General features: G+C 37.8%; 1 protein-coding gene and 1 non-coding gene across 6 annotated transcripts in view; one reads left to right on the plus strand and one right to left on the minus strand.

Moving 5' to 3' along the window:
- The first annotated feature begins 1,076 nt into the window (after window positions 1–1,076).
- LOC140714537 (small nucleolar RNA U3) lies at window positions 1,077–1,292 on the plus strand. Its single transcript, XR_012095901.1, has one exon. It is a non-coding gene; the product is annotated as a small nucleolar RNA U3 (small nucleolar RNA).
- A 4,190-nt stretch (window positions 1,293–5,482) lies between these two features.
- The window catches only part of LOC140714042 (leucine-rich repeat-containing protein 49), a 168,631-nt gene continuing 156,587 nt past the window's right edge, over window positions 5,483–17,526 (minus strand). For all 5 annotated transcript variants that reach the window (XM_073024713.1, XM_073024714.1, XM_073024715.1 and 2 more), the window contains 2 exons: window positions 8,812–8,965; window positions 5,483–7,550 (listed from right to left, as the gene is read on the minus strand). In XM_073024713.1, the coding sequence (XP_072880814.1) occupies window positions 7,356–7,550; window positions 8,812–8,965 (349 nt within the window). In that variant the 3' untranslated portion in view covers window positions 5,483–7,355. The remainder of the gene's footprint in view (window positions 7,551–8,811; window positions 8,966–17,526) is intronic.

Raw genomic sequence — 17,526 nt, forward strand, 5'->3', positions numbered from 1 at the left:
GCACCCAGGGCATGCCCTTTTCTCACTGTTACCATCAGGTAGGAGGTACAGAAGCCTGAAGGCACACACTCAGCGATTCAGGAACAGCGTCTTCCCCTCTGCCATCCAATTCCTAAATGGACATTGAAGCTTTGAACACTACCTCACTTTTTAAACTATACAGTATTTCTGTTTTTGCATGTTTTAAAATCTTCAATATATGTAATTGATTTACTTGTTTATTTATTATTATTATTATTGTTATTATTTTATTTATTAGTTTTTTGTCTGCTAGATTTTATATTGCATTGAACTGCTGTTAAGTTAACAAATTTCACGTCACATGTCGATGATAATAAACCTGATTCTGATTTTGAACTTCTTCCACTTTCTTGATCCTTTCCAGTCCCGATGAAGGGTCTCGGCCCGAAATGTCGACTGTTTGCTCTTTTCCACGGATGCTGCCTGGCCTGCTGAGCCGCTCCAGCATTTTGTGTGTTGCTTTGGATTTCCAGCATCTGCAGATCTTCTCGTTTGCGTAGGCCGAGAAATTATGCGGCAGGCTCTCCCACCACCAGGGCTGAATCCTCGGACGCGCAGTTTCCTTGCTGCAATACCAGCTGAAACCAACAGGTGTCTCCTGCCTCTTCAATGGGACCGAGACACGAATTATTTCTGTTCATGTGACTATGAAAGCAGGGACAGAAAGAGGAGGGGATTTTATTGTTTTTCTTCCCTGTTACAAATAGTTTAGATCCGGAAAAAATCACAGGATAAGTTAACAAATTTCACGACACATGCCATTGATAATAAACCCGATTCTGTTTCTGTTTTCAAATAAAGAGCAGACCAATGGCTAGAGTCTGTTTGCTAATGTATGCAAATATTTCCATGACTTCTGGGTAATAATTGAAGAATCGAAACTATATTTCTCCCAAGTTGAAATTTAACGTTTAGAAATGATGGAAAGAGGCTTTTAACATTTTTATTCAATTCGTTTTCATATTTTGAAAAAGCTGAGAAAAAAAGTCGTAGGTCGTTGTATGTTAGAGGTGTCCTGTCGTCGATGGAGAGGAACGCAGCGGCGTGATTAAGTTAAGACTATACTTTTAAGGATCATTTCTATAGTCTGTGACTGAGAAATCCTGTACAAAAAAGTTGGTCTCTGCAACCATGATGAGGAGCTGCAGCGTTTTCTCCTGAGCGCGAAGCGGTTCTCAAGCTTTGCTTTATGCAATGGCTTGTGAACATTGATGACCGTTCCCTTCTTCCAATGTGGGAGTTGTGGAGGGAGAATACGCAGTCTGAGTGGTTGCTTTTTCATTGCCCAAAAGATGAGAACAAACAAACCGAATTCCTAGCCGCACCAATCTTTCGTTGGCGCCGATTTCTGATTTATCCCCAGAGGCAAAATCGCGCCTGTTTTGCTGTTTTTAAAGAAAACACGTCCTCCCCCCACCCCCCTCTCTTACCACCATTCAGGGCCCCAGACAGTCCTTCCAGGTGAGGCAACACTTCACTTGTGAGTCTCTTGGGCGAATCTATTGCATCCGGTGCTCCCGGTGCGGCCCGGCCTCCTCTACATCGGCGAGACCCGACGCAGATTGAGAGACCGCTTCGTCGAGCACCTCCGCTCCGTCCACCACAACAGACAGGATCTCCCGGTTACCACTCACTTCAACTCTCCTTCACATTCCCATTCGGATATGTCCATACATGGGCCTCCTCTACTGCCATGATGAGGACAAACTTCGGTTGGAGGAACAACATCTCATATACTGTCTGGGTAGTCTCCAGTCCCTTGGTATGAACATCGAATTCTCCAACTTCTGGTAATTCCCTCCCTCTCCCTTCCCCATCCCACCTTCACTCTCTCCTCTTCTAGCTGCCTATCACCTCTCATGACTCTGCCTTCTTCCCCTTAGATTCCTTCTTCACCTCTCCTGCCTATCCCCTCCCCCACCCCTTGATCTTTCCACTGATTGGTTTTTCACCCTCCCCCCACCTTCTTTATAGGGCTCCTGCCCCCCTTCTTTAGTCCTGACGAAGGGTCTCAATCCGAAACGTTGACTGCTCCTTTCAACGGATGCTGCCCGACCTGCTGAGTTCATCCAGCTTGTTTGTACGTCTTGATTTGACCACAGCATCTGCAGTGTACTTTGTGTTAAGTGAGAAGAGAGCATGGCCCACACCATGATGGTGGGGTCCCTGACAAGGGACTCTGTTTTCTTGTGTCAGTGCTCCAAGGTGGGTTAAACAGACCCATAATGGACAAGGTTTCTGGTGTTCTGGTCAATATCTCACCTTTAACCAAGAGTTGAGACCATTTCCTGTATTAATACCTTGATCTGCACAGATTGATTACGTCTCAAGTCAGTCATTAAATGTGAAGTGATGTAGGAAATCTGGGGATGTGAAAGGGGCTTTTTTTCTTTCTTGTGTAGTGTGGCACTGCAATCTAACCGAAGCACAGTGTTTGGTAGCAGCGTGGAAAGGTGATGGACAGGCTTTCAGAGACACTGGTGCTTGTCGAGGCTGATCACAGTGAGATGTTGCTGTGTGTTTCTGGAGATTATTCTGGAGGCCAATGGGTGTGACAATTGCAGCTGTGCTAGAAAACTTCTTCCGGCTTCCCCCACTTGAAGAACACAGTTCTAAATATTGCCAAAGGCATACAGAGATTTAAAAAAAAGGCATAAGAGATATACCATTGAGCACATCTACACAGAGTACTGCTGTAGGAAAGCAACAATGTCCCCCACCACCCAGGCTACGCACTCTTCTTGCTGCTGCCATCAGGAACCCTCAGGACCCACACCACCAGGTTCAGGAACAGTTATTACCCCTTACCCATCAGGCTCCTGAGCTCAGTTTTGTTATCAGCATTCTGCAGAGGCTCTAGCTCTGTGTAATTGCTGTTATTTATTATTATTTTGTTTCCTTTTTTATTATTATGCCTTTTTATCCTTTTTGTATTTGTGTTGTCTTGCACGTTGATTGATTACATTGAACACAGAACAGTACAGCACAGGAACAGGCCATTTGGCCCACAGTGCTTTGCTGAACCAGCTCAAAAGCAAATCAAAACCACCCAAACACTAATCCTTCATACCTACACCATGTCCCTATCCCTCCATCCTCCTTACATCCATGTGTCTATCTAAATATCTCTTAAAAGCCTATATTGCCAGGCAGCACATTCCAGGCATCCAACACTCTCTGAGTAAAGAACTTACCCCTCACATCTCCCTTGAACCTACCCCTCTCACCTTCAATGCATGTCCTCTGGGTTTATATATTTCAGACATTTCAACCCCAGAAAACACATATTCTCTGTCCACTCTACCTTTGCCTCTCATAATCTTGTAAACCTCTATCAGATCTCCCTCAGCCTGCAGCACTCCAGAGAAAACAACCCAAATTTATCCAGCCTCTCATGATAGCACAAGCCCTCTAAACCAGGCAGCATCCTGGTAAACCTCTTCTGCTCCCTCTCCAAAGCCCCAACATCCTTCCTATAGTGGGGTGACCAGAACTGTATGCAATACTCTAGATGTGGCCTAACTAGTTTTATAAAGTTGAACTCAATGCCTTGACTAATAAAAGCAAGCATTCCATAAGCCCACACGGTAGGCTTATTCAGAAAGTCAGAAGGCATGGAATCCAGGGAAGTTTGGCCAGGTGGATTCAGAATTGGCTTGCCTGCAGAAAGCACAGGGTCATGGTGGAGGGAGTACATTTGGATTGGAAGGTTGCGACTAGTGGTGTCCCACAAGGATCAGTTCTGGGACCCCTACTTTTCATGATTTTTATTAACGACCTGGATGTGGGGGTAGAAGGGTGGGTTGGGAAGTTTTCAGATGACACAAAGGTTGGTGGTGTTGTGGATAGTGTAGAGGATTGTCGAAGATTGCAGAGAGACATTGATGGGATGCAGAAGTGGGCTGAGAAGTGGCAGATGAGTTCAACCCAGAGAAGTGTGAGGTGGTACACTTTGGAAGGACAAACTCCAAGGCAGAGTACAAAGTAATTGGCAGGATACTTGGCAATGTTGAGGAACAGAGGGATCTGGGGGTACATGTCCACAGATCCCTGAAAGTTGCCTCACAGGTAGATAAGGTAGTTAAGAAAGCTTATGGGGTGTTAACTTTCATAAGTCAAGGGATAGAGTTTAAGAGTCTTGAGGTAATGATGCAGCTCTATAAAACTCTGGTTGGGCCACAATTGGAGTACTGTGTACAGTTCTGGTCACCTCACTATAGGAAGGATGTGGAAGCATTGGAAAGGGTACAAAGGAGATTTACCAGGATGCTGCCTGGTTTAGAGAGTATGGATTATGATCAGAGATTAAGGGAGCTATGGCTTTACTCTTTGGAGAGAAGGAGGATGAGAGGATACATGATAGAGTTATACAAGCTATTAAGAGGAATAGATCGAGTGGACAGCCAGTGCCTCTTCCCCAGGGCATCACTGCTCAGTACAAGAGGACATGGCTTTAAGGTAAGGGGTGGGAAGTTCAAGCGGGATATTAGAGGAAGGTTTTTTATTCAGAGAGTGGTTGGTGCGTGGACTGCACTGCCTGAGTCTGGTGGTGGAGGCAGATACACTAGTGAAATTTAAGAGACTACTAGACAGGTATATGGAGGAATTTAAGGTGGAGTGATATGTGGGAGGCAGGGTTTAAGGGTTGGCTCAACATTGTGGGCTGAAGGGCCTGTACTGTGCTGTACTATTCTATGTTAACCACCTCATCAACCTGTGTAGCCACTTTCATGGAGCTATGAGCTTGGATCCCAAGATCTCTCTGCTCAGCAACACTTTTAAGGACCTTGCCCCTAATAGTGTACTGTCTGCTTGCATTTGCCCTACTGAGGTGCAACACCTCACATTTATCTGGGTTAAAGTCTATCTGTCATTTCTCTGCCCATATCTATAACGATCTGTATTGTGCTGTATTCTTTGCTGGTCTTCTAAACTGTCCACAGCTCCACCAATCTTGGTATCATCGCAAATTTACTAACCCACCCATTTGCATTTTCATCCAGGTCATGTGACCAGCAGGGGTCCCAGCACAGATCCCTGCGAAACACCACTAATCACAGACCTCCAGCTTGAATAAGTTCCTTCAGTCACTGTCCTCCTTCATGCACAAGCCAGTTCTGGATCTAAACAGCTGACTCACCACAGATCCCATGCATCTTAAATTCTGGATTAGATTCCTGTGAGGGATATTGTCAAACGCCTTACTAAAATCCACATAGACAACATCCACTGCCCCACCTTCATCATTCTCTCGTCACCTTGTCAAAAAACTCAGTGGGAAGTCTGTCCTCAAGAGAGAGGAATTGCACTCCATGTCAGGCATGTACATCAGCTATTTGAGAGTGAGGGAGGTTGCCAACCGAAGAATGCCACACACACAACTGTTTCTGTGAAAGGTCCACTTTGGCCTACAAGAAGAACCGAAGTGCCTGGATTGTTGGAAAAATAAAACAATCATGAATGAATTTGAAAGAAACTTTAATAGTATTCTGACTTTAAACCAGTAATGAACAAACATTAAATCTCATTGAGATATATACAATGTTCTAGTGATTATGTAATCTGAAAAATTGTTAGTGCATTACATCAATTAAACAGGCATATAAAAGTCAGAATAATGAATAGTATGTAAATTTCAACAGTTGATTGTTGATGTCAGTCTAGTAACTCACTGAATTCAAATTGAATATTTGATGAATTGTTGAAATTATAAAACTTCATTCATAAAGCAGCAATTCCAGATTGTTTCCTTTCTCACACCCCACAAAACAGAGAAACTTTCAGTACAGATCCACAACAAAACAGAGCAATTTGAAGCAAATTATGTCAAATTTTCAGAAGAAAAGCCAGAATCATTTTTTTAAAATGTTACACAAACTGTCAATTGCAAATCTTTGGAGAAATTAACTGATATCTGAACACTAAACTGTGCATTTTATCAAAAATATACAGCATGTAGTAATGCCCAGATCTAATGCATATTAAGTGCCCAATGCACACTTAATGCACACTTGGCACACACCAGAATGGATCCACATCCAAGCAGCCAATCTACTGTAGCAGTGTCCCATGTATTGCAATGTTAATGTGTGTGCTGCCTCCAATCGCCTCACGATGAGGAATTCATGGCACATCTTTGGCATTAAAGTCTTGATGTGGTGAGTTGGCTATTTTAATAAACGTATCATTAGATAATATTTTACGTTTAACACAGCTGGTCTTGGGCATAGTTTTGCTGAGATTGTTAGATATTTGTTGCAAAAGTATACTGAAGAGTAAGGAACAGTGGAAGATAGATGATGTTAAGGTTCAAAGCAGTGGAAGTCCAAATGTATAGCCAAATTGACCAAGGCTGCTGACCTGTTTCATCCTGTGTGTCTGCAGTGGGACATGGCATTAACTATTGAAACATCAAATATGATCAAAGCTATGCATAATGTTTACATGGTTCCCTGTAGTAGTCTTGATAAACACAAAAACAGCATTAGTCAATGAGATAAAGTGAATTTGGCAAAAATTCCACTGTAAACCCTTTCTTAAGTTAAGAGAACATTGTGGCAGCTGCCTACTAATATAAAGAATGTGGAACACAGTTACTGTAAAATCAGACTGTTATTGGCATCTCATCCAGTGCTGAGCCATGGGAACAGGTAAAGCCATCATACAGACAGATAACAGATCCCACTGCGCTTACAGACAGCAATCCTAGATGTGCAATCCTGGAACAGGTGAAGTATCCTCAGAGTTTCTGGCACAATGAGCCAGAAAAGGCTGTGCTCCACTTGCCATTAAAACAGAATTAAAATACAATCTAGTTTCAAACTGCTGTGGTATAACACTTCCAAGAAAGATTTTTAGAAAGATTCCCAGTGAGCTCCACATCAATGAGTAAACAGCGAATTGAAATTCACAGGTTGTGACCCTGCCTGCAAATACTACATCATCCAAACACACCGTGACATGTTAGTAGAAGAGCAAACATTCAGTTAGAACACTTTTGGCCGAAATCCACAAGAGATAATGTCATCAGGAGATACTAGCAGTGGAATACCTACATAGACAGTCTGTTTCGCCACACTGCTCTGCGTACCTGCAGTTAAAGGGGAAGACAGGTTACAGTGGTTCTGACTTCCTTTTCACTGGTGTGCACACTCCCTACAGGACTGCAGTTTCTTACAGATTGTGATTTGGTAATACTTGTTCCGATGAAGTGGAAATGCTGAAGAAACAACTCCATGGGCTTTGTAAATGGAGATGGAGTGATTCTGGTGCTGAGGGTTCTCAAATAGATGTTTAATTCTGAGCACAAGCTGCAGTGGAGTCGTCTGTTCTGTTCATTTCTGCTCCATTATGTTCTTTAGGCACAGCTTCATATGTGAGTTTTTATTGCTCATCTGAATGACACAGTCTCGCACAAGTTCAATGAAAATCTGTGGCCACAGCTTGTGCAGGGATTCATTTTTAACATTGATCAGGGCAGCATCTTTAACTAGTCCCCGCACGTATGTTTGGCAAAACATCTTCGTTTCCTGATATTAATTGGGAAAAAAAGGCAAAGTTTATTGAATAAAATTATTGTACAGTTAAATGGAGACACATGAGATTCTGCAGTTCCTGCAAATCTGAAGCAACGCAAACAAAATACTGGAGGAACTCAGCAGGTCAGGCAGTGTCTGTGGAGGGTTGATGAAGAATCTCAACCTAGAATGTTGATTGTCCATTTCCCTCCACACTGACCCACTGAGTACCTCCAGCATTTTGTTATTTCACGTTTCTATTGACTGCACAGTACAAATCTGTATTTTTGCTCTGACATGTCAATTCTGTTTTTCTCTCTCCACAAAAGCAGGCTGATTTGCTGAATATGGTCAGCAATTTTCCATCTTTGTTCTGATAGAATGGGTGAGTCTTTGCCACCATATCCTAAGCAGATTCAGAGATGCCTGTTCAAAACTTACAGAAAAATGTACCTAATGATTTAAGCTGTCCAACTGATGTGATGTAGTTAAGTTCACTTTCCATTATTTGTCATTCAACTGTACACATGTATACCATCAAACAAAATGTTCCTCCTGTCCAAGGTGCACAACATACTACATAGAACTCACACACATAACACAAAGTAATATTATCACAGATAAATTTACAAATAGTAAGGTGTATTTATGACACAAGTTAAAAAGTAACCAGTATAATGCTATTGGTGCTTCGTATGTGATGAGACCTGGGTGTTGGTAGGGAGTTCAATCATCTCTTGACCCGGGGAAGAAGCTGTTACCATCCTAACTGATCTTGTCCTGATGCTACAGTACCTCCTGCCTGATGGTAGGGGTAAAAGAGATCGTTGGATGGATGGCAGAGATTACTGACAATGCTAAGAGCCCTGATAAATATCGTATGTATAAATAATGCATTTGGACTTTCAGATATAGTGTTCAATTAGAGCTGCGTATGAGAAAAAATAATTAGAGAGCATGTATTGGGATAATATATAGGCAGGAAGAGAAAAGAAAGGAGCAGGATTGAATGGGTCATTGTTGAACTGGGAGGCTGTGACTAAAAGTTGTGCTGCAGGAAACACAATACCTAATACCTCAGTTGTTTACAATCTATATTTAGATAAAGTCAAGTACAATATATCTAAATCTGCTGATGAAACAAAATTGAGGAGCAGTATGAGCTATGAGGTGGATTTGGAGGAATAGAAGGCTGAATAGACAAGTCTAAAGGAATACAAAGTCGAGTCAACAAGTAGAAACCTATTGGTTTGAGAGTCCAGGCTGCACATACCTTTAATTGTTCTGTGGCGATGTCCTTATTGGAGTAATTCAGGACAGCACGACCTATGCTTTCAGCTCCAAGCTTTATGCTGTCCTTACACTCCTCCACTGTGATCCCAGGCTTCTTTCCTTTCCCCGCCAGTATGAAATTCAGCTGTTTCTTTCTTGGAAGAAAAAATTGTTACAGTTTAAGAAGCCCCTCTCCAGGTTTATTGAACCAAACACCAATGACTGCACAGTTGAATAAAGCACCAAGTCTGAAAACACCAAAGTCATCCTGACAGGTGGAGTAGCAAGAACAAAGGCTGAATTCTCTAAAGCCTGAGTCGCTTTTGGTCTGCAAAGGGAGATGGGAAAGAGGTGTCCTTTGTAATTTATGATGTTAGCAACTTGTCTCATTTCAAGTCTGGTCACACCATCAGAAAGAACTCAACATCATCCACCATATGTGTTTCATTCTTTGCATAATTAGTCCATTGGTCTGGACACACCCACAGAACCACTCAACACAAGTAGATGATGATAAGTGACAATGTGAATAGAGGAATGGACTAATTATGCTAAGAATGAAACTCAAGTGGTTGAAATATTACAAGCTTTTAATCTTAGCAAAGTTGATATGAAGTCACTATCACAAAGGCAGATGCTGGAAATCTAAATTAAAAACCAAAATGACCCAAACCCAAAAGCCTGCACTCAGCTTAGTAAGATGATTTTGAGGTTAGAATAAAAGTGACAGTCCAGAACAGCTCAGGTGATGACTCAGATCAACACAGAGGTCCTGAAGTTCACAAGGGTCGTCACCACCAATCTTCTGACTGGTTCCTGCAAATTCCCTTTTTTTTTGTAATTTATTTTTTATTGAAGTTCATCATCAAACAAACATTTCCATAGGATGTATTTCAGATATTGTACATATATATCATAGAGTCATATCTGCCACAAATCTCCACATAATAGTTATCTGAGGTATACACATAGAAAAAAGAGGAAAGAAAGAACAAGTGAAAGGAGAAAACTACGTACAAGTAGGGAGTGATCTTTTTTTAAACAACATATTCATTGATTTGTGAGGATAAAATCAGGCCTATGAGGTGTTATGTAGTTAAACCATTTTTCCCAGTATGAATCAAATTGTTCCAACTTATGATTAACAGATGCTGTTGTCTTCTCCATTTTGTAAATGTCCATTGTAATTTCCATCCATGCATTTAAGGTTGGGCGCTCCTGTGATAACCATTTCTAATAAGAGTCTTTTTACCAGCTACCAGCACCATTAAATATTTATTTCTTTTCAACCATTCTTGAGGTATTTACCCAAAATATATGGTCTTACCTTCTAAGGGTATTTCACATTTAAAGATGTCTTTTAGGGCATTGTGTATCTCACTCCAATAGTCTTTGATAACAGGGCATTCCCAGAAAATATGATAATGGTTTGCATTTTGATTTCTACAATTTCTCCAGCAAACAGGGAGGTTACTATCATAATGGGATTTTTGAGAGGGTGTAACAAAATATCTTATCAAGTTTTTCCATCCAAATTCCCACCATTTCTGTGAACTGGTACATTTCCATTGATACCTCCCTATTATTGTCCATTCTTCCTCAGATATAATTATCCCTCCTTCCTTCTCCCATTTTGTTTTAATGTATGAAGTTGAATGTGTTTTAAGATTTGACAAACACATTTGAAATTATTCTACTACTATAATTATCTGAATTATATGCTTTTCTAAATAGCTCTATCAAACATGTTCTTGCCTTGGTTACATTTTTAACTGTCCTATTAACATATTGTCACATCTGTAAATACCAATAAAAGTCTTGTTTTTCTAATAAGTGTTTCTCTTTAAGCATTTCAAAACTGAACAGTGTTCCTTCTCTCATTGTATTGCAAACAACTGCTATTCCTTTAGCTGTCCAGTCCTTAAAACTAGCATCCAGTTTATTCGGCGTAAAATCCAAGTCATATGCACACCATTTAAAAATTGCAATATCTCCCTCTAGTTTACATTCTTTTATAATAGTTTTCCATATTTTAAGAGTCCATTTCACCCATGGGTTATCAGTAGTATTTATGTACCTTTGTAGTTTGTTGTCAGCCAAAATTGCCTGTATGGGGATGGGAAGTATCCCCTCCTCAATGTTTTTCCATTGAGCGTCATATGATGGGTTGCACCAACATATCACAGCTCTCAACTGTGCTGCAAAATAATAATCTCCAAGAGAAGGTAGGCCCCATCCCCCTTTTCCTTGGCTAATTGCCAAGTTTTGAGACAAACTCTAGGCCTTTTACCTTGCCAAATATATCTTGATAATATCTTGTTCTATTCATTGAATTGATTTTGATTCATCTCTATTGGTAGGGTCTGAAAGAGATATAATAGTTTGGGCAGTATATTCATTTTAATAGATTCAATCCTTGAACTGAGACTAAAAAGAGGAATTAGGTTCCATCTTGTTATATCTTCCTTAATTTTTTTATATATAGGCTGATAATTGCATTCTGATAATTTTGCCAAATCTTTTGGCAGGATGATGCCCAAATATTTGAAAGACTCTGCTTTCTACTTCTGATATCTACTTTCAATTTCTCTTAGTGGGCTATAGTTATATAAAAGTAATTGGGTTTTATCTATGTTGATCTTGTATCCTGATAATTGACCATATTGTTCAAAGGATTGCATCAATTTAGGTTAAGAGTATGTTGGTTGCCCTAGATAGATCAAAATGTCATCTGCGTAACAGGCCAATTTATGCTCTGTTCCTTTAATAGTAGTTCACCTGATATCTTCATTTTGTCTGATGTATTAAGCTAATGGTTCCAGATATAATGCGAAGAGTAGCAGTGACCATGCACAACCCTGTCTCATGCCCCTTTCTAGGGTAAAACTATGATAAATATCCATTGATTTTAATCCTAGCAGTAGGGTTGTCATATAGTGCCTGTATAGTTTTAATAATTGTGTCATGGAAATCAAATCTATGTAAAACTCTGTTAAGAAAATTCCAATTAACCAAATCAAATGCCTTTTCAGTGTCCACACTTATCACTATTGCTTTGATTTTATTTTTTTGTTTATGATCCATAATGTGAAGTGTCCTTCATATATTGTCTTGTATTTGGCGTTATTGTATAAAACCTGTCTGATCGTTATGTATTAGTATGGGTAGAAACTCCTCTAATCGTTTGGCCATGATGGAGGTAAATAATCTATAATCTACATTAAGAACGGATATTGGTCTAAATGACCCACATTCCATTTTATCCTTGCCTTCTTTCGGTATAGCTGAGATTATCACTTCCTTCCAGCTGGGTGGCATTTGTGCCTTTTTTAGAGCCCAGTTCAGTGTGGGGAGTAAGACAGGAATTGACTCATTTTTAAATTCTTTGTACCACTCTGCCGTACACCCATCTGATCCTGGTGACTTGCTTAATTTAAGCCTACTAATTGCAGCTTTTAGTTCAACTTCAGTTATGTCAGCAGTCATCGTGCTATTTTGTTCTTTGCTTAAAGTGGGTAACTCTAGAGAATTCAGGAAGGTGTCAATTTGGGTTATGCTTCCCCCTGGAACTTTGGAATATAGAGTTTTGTAAAACATTTCAAAAGCTTCTTGAATTTCACTTAGCTTAATTTTTATCATTTTTGTTCTTGGAACCTTAATTCTATGAATTGTATTTTCTGCTATTTTTTTTCAGCTTCCACGCCAGTCTTTTCATAGACTTCGATCCACTTTCATAATGTCTCTGTTTCAGAAACATTTAATTTTTCCTGATTTCTTGCGTAGCCAAACTATTAACTTCATTCCTAATTTTTAAAATTTCCTCTAATGCATCCTGTGCCAAATTCAATTTGTGTTTTTTTTCTAGTTCCTTCAGCCTGTTTTGTAATTCCTCTAATGTTTTATTCTGTATTTTTTTCTTATATGAAGATATTGCTATAATTTTCCCTCTTAAAACAGCCTTCAGAGTATCCCATAGAATGGGAGGTGAAACCTCTCCATTATCACTGAATTCTATGTAAAGACCAATTTCTTTTTTAGCTTGTTCCTTAAAGTAGGGATCATTGAGTAGACTTGAATTTAGTTTCCAAAGACTGTTTTTTGGTTATTGGTCAAAATCAACAGATAAATATGGTAAGTGCATGGTCACTTACATCTATTGTCCCAATTCCACAGGTGTTTATTTTGTCTTTTTCTTTTCCAAATGTTATGAAATCGTCTATTTTTGAATATACAGAATGGGGGGGGGGGGCAGAATAATGAGTGTAATCCCTTCTGTTGGGGGTAAGTCCCTCATATATCAATTAGACCAACATCCTCAAAAAGTGTATTAACCTTATGCAAGGATTTCGTTTCATAGGTTTTTATACTGGAAGAGTCTAACTTTGGTTGTAATTGTAAATTTAAGTCTCCCCCACATATCAGGAGACCTTCTGTTTCCGTTACCATAATATTAGTTCTTTTTCTTTTTCAATCTTTTTATTAATATCAACATGATAAGATTAGTACATAGATAATGGGATTACAAACTTACAAAATTAAAATGAGCATAAAAGGATACACAAGCAATAAGTACAATATAGTTAAGTCTTCCCAAATCATGAATGATACAAATGTCATATAAACGAAACCAAAAAAAACCTAGGTAAATCATGTTGAAAAAAAAACAGAAAAGAGAAGAAGAAAAAAATATATTAATACCCTAAGAAAAACTAATCTAACAAACTAACCACTGACTATTAAGGAAAAAAAAAGAAAAAAAATGGGCTGTTTATAGTATCTATAAAAAAAATACAAAATCATCAGTGTCCCCAACTCCAATCCTCTCAATATATATATAAAATCAAAACCGGAAAAACAAATAGGATTGGAACAGGGTCAAATTACATCATGTGAAAATATTGAATAAATGGCCTCCAAATCTTTTCAAATTTAATAGAAGGGTCATATACGACACTTCTAATTTTCTCCAAATTTAGACATAACATATTTTGAGAAAACCAATGAAATACGGTAGGGGGATTAATTTCTTTCCAATTCAACAAAATAGATCTTCTAGCCATTAATGTAAGAAATGCAATCATCCGACAAGCAGAAGAAGATAAATGGATTGACATTGGTAAACCAAAGATTGCAGTAATAGGATGAGGTTGTAAATCAATGTTCAATACTGTGGAAATAATATCAAAAATGTCTTTCCAATATTTTTTCAAAAGCGGACATGACCAAAACATATGAGTTGAAGAAGCTATCTCAGAATGACATCTGTCACATATAGGATTTATATGGGAATAAAAACGAGCCAATTTATCCTTGGACATATGAGCCCTGTGCACAACTTTAAACTGAATCAATGAATGTTTAGCACATATAGAGGATAAATTAACTAATTGAAGAATTTTATCCCAATTCTCAATAGGGATAGTAAAGTTAAGTTCTCTTTCCCAATCATTTTTAATCTTATAAAAGGCCTCTGAACGTATTTTCATAATTATATTGTAAACATTTGATATTACACCTTTCTGAAAAGGATTTAGTTCTAACAATTTCTCCAAAATACCCGAAGAATCAAGATTTGGAAAGGTAGGAAGTACAGTGTTTAAGAAATTCCTAATCAGTAAATATCTAAAAAAAATGAGATCTAGGCAAATTATATTTATTAGATAATTGTTCAAAAGACATAAAACAATTATCCAAAAATAAATCAGAAAATCATAGTATTCCTTTAGTCTTCCAAGCTGAATAAGCTTGGTCCATAATAGAAGGATGAAAAAGAAATAGGATACAATAGGAATAGTTAAAACAAATTGATTCAACCCAAAAAATTTCCGAAATTGAAACCATATACGTAAAGTGTGCTTGACTATCGGATTGTCAATTCGTTTATGCAATTTAGAAAGAGCAAAGGGAAGAGAAGTCCCTAAAATAGAACCCAATGAAAATCCTTGTACAGATTTAGTTTCCAGATTTACCCAGTGAGGGCTAGGAGATAAATCCTAATCCCTTAACCAACATTTCAAATATCAAATATTAATTGCCCAAATAATAAAATCTAAAATTAGGCAATGCCAATCCACCTTCCTTCCTTGCCTTCTGTAAATATCTTTTACCTAATCTAGGATTTTTGTTCTGCCATATATATGAGGAAATTTTTGTATCAACATTGTCAAAAAAGGATTTCGGAATAAAAATTGGTACCGCTTGAAATATATATAAGAACTTGGGTAAAATAATCATCTTAATAGCATTAATCCGACCTATCAGAGATAAAGACAATGGTGACCATTTAGTGAACAAACATTTAATCTGATCAATTAAGGGTAAAAAATTAACCTCGAATAACTCCTTATGATTTTTTGTAATTTTAATCCCTAAGTATATAAAAAAGTCATTAACTAATTTAAAAGGTAAATTTCCATAAATTGGAACCTGTCTATTTAAGGGGAACAATTCACTCTTATTCAATTTATACCCGGAAAAATTACTAAACTGAGCCAACAATGATATAACTGCAGGAATGGATTTCTCAGGATCAGAAATATATAATAACAAGTCATCTGCGTATAATGATAACTTATGTATATCCATCCCGCGAGTAATGCCAAAAATGTTAGGCGATTCTCTAATAGTAATTGCCAAAGGTTCTAAAGCAATATCAAATAATAATGGACTAAGAGGACAGCCTTGCCAGGTACCCCGAAATAAACGAAAAAAGGGAGATCTTTGATTGTCAGTAAAAACCGAGCCTACTGGAGTAGGATATATCAATTTAATCCAGGATATAAATGTCGGACTAAAATTAAACTTCTCAAGCACAGTAAATAAATATGGCTATTCAACTCTATCAAATGCTTTCTCCACATCTAATGAAATTACACATTCTGAGGTGCTGCGTGAAGGAGTATAAACAATATTCAATAATCTCCTAATATTGAAAAAAGAATAGCGATTGTTAATAAAACCAGTTTGATCCTCCGAGATAATTTGAGGTAATACCTTCTCCAGCCTGGTCGCCAGTAATTTGGAAGAGATCTTGGAATCTACATTCAATAAGGATATTGGTCTATAGGATGCACAGTCAGTAGGGTCTTTATCTTTTTTCAATATTAAAGAAATAGAAGCTCTATAAAAAGATTGTGGCAATTTACCTAGTCTAATTGCTTCTTCAAAAACCTTGCATAACCAAGGAGAAAGAGTAGAGGAAAAACACTTTAAAAATTCCACTGTATACCCATCTGGACCTGGTGCTTTCCCAGAATTCATAGAGGAAATACGGTAACACCTTTAATTTCTGCATCCGTAATAGGAGTTTCTACTATTAAAAGTTCTTCTGATGATAATTTTGGAAAATTCAATTTCCCAAGAAAATCATGCATGGTATTATGATCATGAGGAAATTCAGAATGATACAGGGAGGTATAAAAATCTTGAAAAGATTTGTTAATCTCATCATGGTTAACTGTCAGTTCACTATTCTGTTGACGAATCTTAATAATTTGACGTTTAACCAAAGCATTCTTCAATTGGTTAGCTAACAGTTTACCCGATTTATCACTATGTATATAAAAATCAGTTCTGGTTTTCATTAATTGATTTTCAATCGAAGATGTAAGTAATAAACTGTGTTCCATTTGAAGCTCAACCCTTTGTTTGTAAAGCTCCTTACTAGGAGCAATCGAATATTTCTTGTCAATTTCTTTAATCTTATCAACCAATAAAAGAGTTTCCTTCTTAATACGTTTTCTCAAACCAACAGAATAGGAGATAATCTGTCCACGTATATATGCTTTAAAAGTGTCCCAAAGTATTCCACAGGAAATTTCATCAGTGGAATTAGTTGAAAAGAAGAAATCAATCTGTTCCTTCATAAATTTAATGAAATCCGGATCTTGCAGTAAGGTAAAATCAAATCGCCATTGCTTAGTACTAGAAGCTGTATCCATTAATTTAATAGAAAGTTTCATTGGAGCATGATCAGAGATGGCGATAATGTCATAATTACAACCAGTTACAGATGGAATAAAATGAGAGTCAATGAAAAAATAGTCAATTCTCGAGTAAGAATGATAAACATGTGAGAAAAATGAAAACTCTTTGTCCTTAGGATGCAGAAATCTCCAAATATCGAACATTCCATTATCAGTCAAAAAAGAATTGATGTAAGTGGCCAACTTATTTGGTAAAGTCTGAATAGATATAGATCTACCCAGCAAAGGATTTAAACAGCAGTTGAAGTCACCACCCATTATTAACATATATTCATTTAGATTAGGTAGAGAAGTAAATAAAGACTTAAAGAAATCAGGATAATCCACATTTGGAGCATAAACATTAACCATAGCAACCTTCTTATTAAAAAGTAACCCAGTAATTAACAAAAATCTACCACTCAGATCCGAAATAATATCATGTTGAACAAATGTAATAGAGGAGTCAATAAAAATCGAAACTTCTTTTACTTTGGCATTCGAATTCAAATGGTACTGTTGACCCCTCCAAAACCTAACAAAACATTGATTACCCTCTTTCCTCACATGAGTTTCTTGTATAAAAATAATATGCGCATTCAGTCTTTGGAATACTTTAAAAATCTTTTTCCATTTAATCGGATGGTTTAAGTCATTAGTATTCCAAGAGACAAAATTAATGGTCTGAGCCATATTTCTAAAATCAACCTTTTGGTAAATAAAGAGTTAACCAAAGTATGAACTCATGCACC

Source organism: Hemitrygon akajei, chromosome 21 (assembly GCF_048418815.1).
Source record: "Hemitrygon akajei chromosome 21, sHemAka1.3, whole genome shotgun sequence".
Taxonomy (NCBI): Eukaryota; Metazoa; Chordata; class Chondrichthyes; order Myliobatiformes; family Dasyatidae; genus Hemitrygon; species Hemitrygon akajei.